Raw genomic sequence first — 5,606 nt, 5'->3', positions numbered from 1 at the left:
AATGAAAGGTGGCAGAGAGAAGAAAAAAATCTTATATCTGCCCCTTTTTTCTCAAGCATAATTTCAAACTATAATAATCTTCAGTTAACAAAACTAAACAAAAACATCAAATCTTTCTAGAACAACAAATTATTTGGATACAGATCATTCTGTTTCATATATATTTTTTAATAATCTAGACTTTATCATTCTCTTAAACATGTACAGTGATTTGGCACTTTCAACATCATCTTCCTATTATTGTTTATTATTATAAACAGAAAAGAAAAGATTGTTTTGGTGTGTTTGAGTGGAAAAGGTCTTCTCAGTTTGAACTGAGAAAGCTCCTCAGATGAACGGTTTTCAAAAACCTGATTTTAGTGGGGGGGTGGACAACTCAAGTAAATCTACCTTGGCTTCATATCCATTCACAATCTCCGTCTTCTCACTTCTCCAACCCAGGATGCCCGTCTTATTCCTGCAACAGTGAAAAGACAAATCTCAGATCAGCTCTTCGTACCTTTAAAGATCTTCAGGTCAACTGCATCGCTATCTCTTTTATCACCCCGACTGTTGCGATATTCAGACTGAAAATGTTCCTCTCGTTTCTCCCGTTTTCCCTGTTTGCTATCAGTGTAGATCAGCAGCTTAGTGTTATTAGGAAACCTGCCCAGAAGTTAGTGAGGCATGTCTCATCTTCATCTGTCTGCTCCTTGTGGACCCAATCTGCAGACTTTACAGGAGGTTTTATTCCCTTCATGTCAGCGCTGACACATCTGAAGTAACAGTGGCACTAAAATAGAACCAGGTACTGATACATCTTGTTTTATACATCAATAAAAAAAACCTGATCCATGCCTATTATCAGGTTTACTGTTTTTACACCTTAACCTGTGAAACGTCAGGCTCAGAATAACTAATAGTCATTTTAATTTATCTACATATATATTTCAGCTCTAAAGTCCATACATGTTCTTGCTGAGTCATTACCAAACAGCACAAGAGAATACACACAACCAGCCTCGGTTTCTAGAAATAAACATTTCATAAAAGATTTGGATGCAAACATTTCAAAGTCAAAGAGGTTCTGTGAGTGAGTCATCAAGGAAACCCTGCTCTCTTCAGAGCTCCACAGCTCAGACATTTTTCACCCCTCAAAGCTTAAATAGGTCACAGAAAGTTGGACTTTTCTTAACTGAACATCTATAAGTTCAGGTTTTAACACAATCACAGTTTAAGCTTTGTGATTTTTTTTTTTACAAATTTGTCCCATGATAAAGTCAACATATCATATTTAAATCCTTCCTTTTCACATTTAAATTATTCAGTTGGAGTCTATATAAAGTGGAATTGGAATGATTTGTTCTGAATTCCTCCTTATTCTAACTTGACCAGCTCCTCCTTCACCCCTTTCCTGGAGTGTATCTCAAAGTAGCTGATTTTGTTACTGTTCCTTTAAGGTGCTTCAAGCCCCGCCTCCCATGATATGTCCCCTTTAAGTTGAAGATGTCACACTCAAACTTTAAAGTTGTCTTTTTTGTTTTGCATATTATCTCCCCTTATTACCACAACTTTATATTTTGCGTAAATGCATGATTTATAGATCAGTTCGTCAAACGTTCTTCAAGTGCACGGGCTGCTAGTGTAATCATAAAAAATAAAATAATTTTACTTTAAAACTAGTTTTCATTTCATGTATTACACAGAGGTGCATAGTAATTAAATACATTTACTTTGTTACAGTACTTAAATTTTTTTCTTTAGGATTTGGAATTTAGATTGTAACGTTGACTTTTTTATTATTATGTTCAAAACATAAAAATTACACTTTTAATACTTTAAAATGTAACACATAGTTACATGTTAAAAATTTAATATGACTAAACTCATCACAAAGGGAGTTGTTTCTGCGCTCTAAATAATGAAATGCTGGATTTACCTTATCAAATTATGTCAACTGGTTCCACTAAACTGAGATGAGTAAATACAGTGGTGGACAGTACTAATCTAAAAATGTAGTTCCACTGGCCCTAAAAAGCTAACTCAAATATTTAGGTCCCCTAATTCTAAAGCACTAAAATGACCCAGTCAACCCATAAACATTCTTCAAAGACAACATGAGTCACATGGTGCCATGTTGCTCTCTTAATACTTATCATTGACATTCCACAGCCTTATTTGAGTTCATATATTGTCAATACGTATGACCAAAATGTGTGACAGCTTTCAGCTGTTAACATTAACGTTGATCAAAAAAATTTAAAGACCTGAGTTAGTGCTTTTAAATTTAGCAAGTGCTAATCCACTGATAAATTTTAAAATGAGCAAAAACCCTAAAGCACTAATCAGGAAATTTCAGGTCCCCTATTAGAGCTTTAGGGGAACTGTGCCCACCACTGAGTAAATGTAAAGCAATTTAATCAAATCTCTTTAGTGGAACCAGTTAGAGTGTGTGTGTAAAAGTACTTTAACTTTCCTGATTACTGTGAGCAGTTTTATGACTTTTACTTTAGTACTTTTCTTATCAGTGAAATACATTTTTTACAGTCATTTTAACATCCGCCTGTGTTCCATTTGCACATTTTTTTTCTCTTTTAAGACCTCATACACGGCTTCTAAAGTAAGAAAAACAACCAATAAGAGCTCAAAATGGCTGTTTAGGTCCTCCCCTTTTGATTGACACCTCATTTCACCAACTGGGTTCATCAATCGGCTCTCCAGAGCCAATAATTTATGAGAAATATCGCAAATTTGCGATTGTGTCATCCCGGGCTAGATTGACTGTAGAATTGACCAATCAGCTCCGAGTTTCATTCTGATGCCACAGCTGTGTAGCCAATCACCTTACCTTTCATTTGGTTTATAGTTTGAGGGGTTGGAAACTTTGCTTAGCCAATCACAAGCAAAAGGCTAAAGTTTGAGACAGTCGTCATTTGTCTGTGAATAGCTCCATCCAGTGGACAAAGCAGAAAACGTTGTTTTCCATCATTTTTTGGATGGTTAGCCCATTAAACATGCTGATAAAATGGAAATATGTTTGTTATGAAGTGTTTCGAGTGCTTCAAGACATAGAAGAGTGATTTTTGTGGCCAGGAGAAGTAAAAATGTTCGGAAAAAACACTTCCGGTCGGCCATTTTGAATGGCAAATTTCATCATATTTGAGGACAAATGTGCATCAAATGTGAAAAACAAATATTTTTTCACTGCTGGTGGTTTTATAAGCTGTGTAGAATGCTAATGCTTTGAAAGAAATAAGGATATATTTGTTTATTGTTGTGTTTTGGCTGTTTGTTGGTGGAAATTGACTGAATGTACTCTAGTTCGTATAAATATTTCAGAATATTAATATTTTTTTGGTAATTTAACCATGCTGTGAGTAAATATAGATGGTAGAATGTGCTTTGTGGGACTTTTATCTTTAATTTGAGCCCAGATTGAAGTCTCTGTGTTGAAGCATGTAGAAATTACAGTGTTTAGAAAAAGTGTACAGTTTGGACATATTTGTACATGAGTACAAATATGCAAATGGGACATGCTGGATTATGTCTCAAGTATTCAAATTTTAAGCTACTGTTACCAAATTTGAACTGGCAATAGTTAGGAATTAATATTGTATCCCAGTAAAAATTGTTTCTTAATATCTCATTCCTTTCATGATCTGTGATACTTTACTAGTACAAAATAAAAATTTAGGGAGAAAAATGTCTTATTTTCTTGTATTTTTACTTCAATATACGAAATACTACTTACAGTTACAAAGAATACGACAGCTGAAGTTAAAAATTCAGATTATTAGCTTTAAAAAGAGACCAAGCTTGTGAATTTACTCTAAAGTGTTCAAAAGCAGTAAATTAAATTTAATTTGTGTTTGTTTTTTAAGGCGTTTTATTGTATTTTAGGCCTGAATGTTACTTTTTATTTAGTTATTTATTTTTACATCTCTGGTATTATTATTATTATTATTATTATTATTATTATTATTATTATTATTATTATTATTATTATTATTATTGCATTTGGCCCACAGCCTTTGAATAGATTTTATTTTGGACTTCTTGGGGAAAAATTTGGACACCCCTGCTTTAAGAAGAAAAAAAAAACAGAATATAAAATGAGCATATCTTCACTTTGTTGCTCAGTTATTAAAAGTTCTGTTTAATTTAAGCTGAACACTACAAAACTTTAGTTGGACCCATCAAACCACAGCTCTGCAGCTGAAGATAAGTCCCCTCCCGTGGCAGCTGGCCTGTCTGCGCTCTGTGACTTAGTGGTTTGCTCCTAAGCATCATAAACAGATTATTGGCATGTAGACAGGAGTGCTGAGTGGGGAAAATGCAGAGAGGTGACACCGAGGTGGAGGAGTGACAGGAGGATGATTACACTTCACACAGTCCTGCTCCTCTCCGTCTTTCTTTTCCTCTCCTAACATTCACTTCCTCCCTCCCTTTCTTTCCAAGCTTCAGCTCCAATGTCTGCTCACAGCCATAATTCTCCCTCCCGCCTCCCCCAAACCATCAATTCTCCTCTTTTTTAGCCTCCATATTGTGCTTTGGTTCCCTCCACAGTCTTGCATCCCATTCATCTTTCTGTTTCTCTATACGCTCCTCACTGCCCCATCTTTCTCTGTCGCATCCCAGCTTTCTTTTCTGTTTTAATGCTGTCACCACCCTCTTCTTTAGATCCTGTTTTTAATTCCCTCCATCCCTCAGTGTCTAAGTGCTTCCTTGTTTTGTCATCCTTCTTTTCTCCACCTTGGATAGAACTTTCTAACCTATCCCGGAAACTATCTGGGAAGAGAAAATGTAAATCTTTTTTCTTTTCTTTTTTTTTTTGGTGCACCCATTCAGTCCAGCGTTCATCTTTTTGCTCGTTTTGTTCATCTTCTGTATCTCATCTCTGCGTGTTCCCGTCTCCATGCTCACCCGTGCGTTCGTCCTGCAGTGAAGTGTGGAGGCTTTCTGGAGCGGTCTCAGTGTGAATTATCCTGCACATCTCTGCAATGTTTTTATTTTGAATTAGTGCGGGTCACAAAGGACAGAGAGGAGAGAGTTTCTAGTTGGAGTAAAAGGTAACTGGTTAAAAGGATGGCTCAAACTGGAGTTCTGTGGAACATTTTAAGCAGTATCTAACCTGCTGCAGATAGCTCTCTGAATGGCCTCAGTTTGGTCAAACAAACTTTAATTCAGACCAAATTAAGGTGCCAATAGTTTGTCTGAATGAAGGCCAAACTGGATGGCCACCATCTTAAAACAGCTCCAGTCTCAAAAAGATCCTACAGAAGTATTATATTATTTCATCCAGAGTTTCAAGCACTCAGACTTGGTCTGCAAGCGGTTCTGCTGACCCCGGATTTACATTACTTGCATTCTGTCTCCACTCCGCTCCGCTGCGCAGGTCGCAGCTGCACTGTTTCAAGTCCAGTTTACATTACCTCCGCTCTGCTCCGGTCCGACAGACGTGCAAGAAGCAGATTGTGCAATTCACCACCTTGAGATGTAYCAGCAGACATTACGGCAGATGGAAAATAATTATTGCCTGCCCGATCGAAAACATTTTCTCTGTTGTAGGAATTACTTCATGAAATTAGGACCAGCCTATTTTTCATAAATGCAATCCAGCAAGACCT

The 5,606-nt window shown here is 36.5% G+C and overlaps 1 protein-coding gene across 1 annotated transcript in view; it reads right to left on the bottom strand.

Moving 5' to 3' along the window:
* ankrd13b (ankyrin repeat domain 13B) overlaps positions 1-5,606 on the bottom strand; it is a gene marked incomplete at both ends in the record, with an annotated part of 28,688 nt that overhangs the window by 12,510 nt on the left and 10,572 nt on the right. Inside the window, 1 exon segment of the mRNA XM_014022533.1 lies at positions 391-457. Within this exon segment, the coding sequence (XP_013877987.1) occupies positions 391-457 (67 nt within the window).

This window comes from Austrofundulus limnaeus, unplaced genomic scaffold (assembly GCF_001266775.1).
Source record: "Austrofundulus limnaeus strain Quisiro unplaced genomic scaffold, Austrofundulus_limnaeus-1.0 Scaffold334, whole genome shotgun sequence".
NCBI classification, from domain to species: Eukaryota; Metazoa; Chordata; class Actinopteri; order Cyprinodontiformes; family Rivulidae; genus Austrofundulus; species Austrofundulus limnaeus.
Note: the sequence above shows the minus strand (reverse complement) of the source record. Positions and strands in the feature narration are given on the sequence as shown.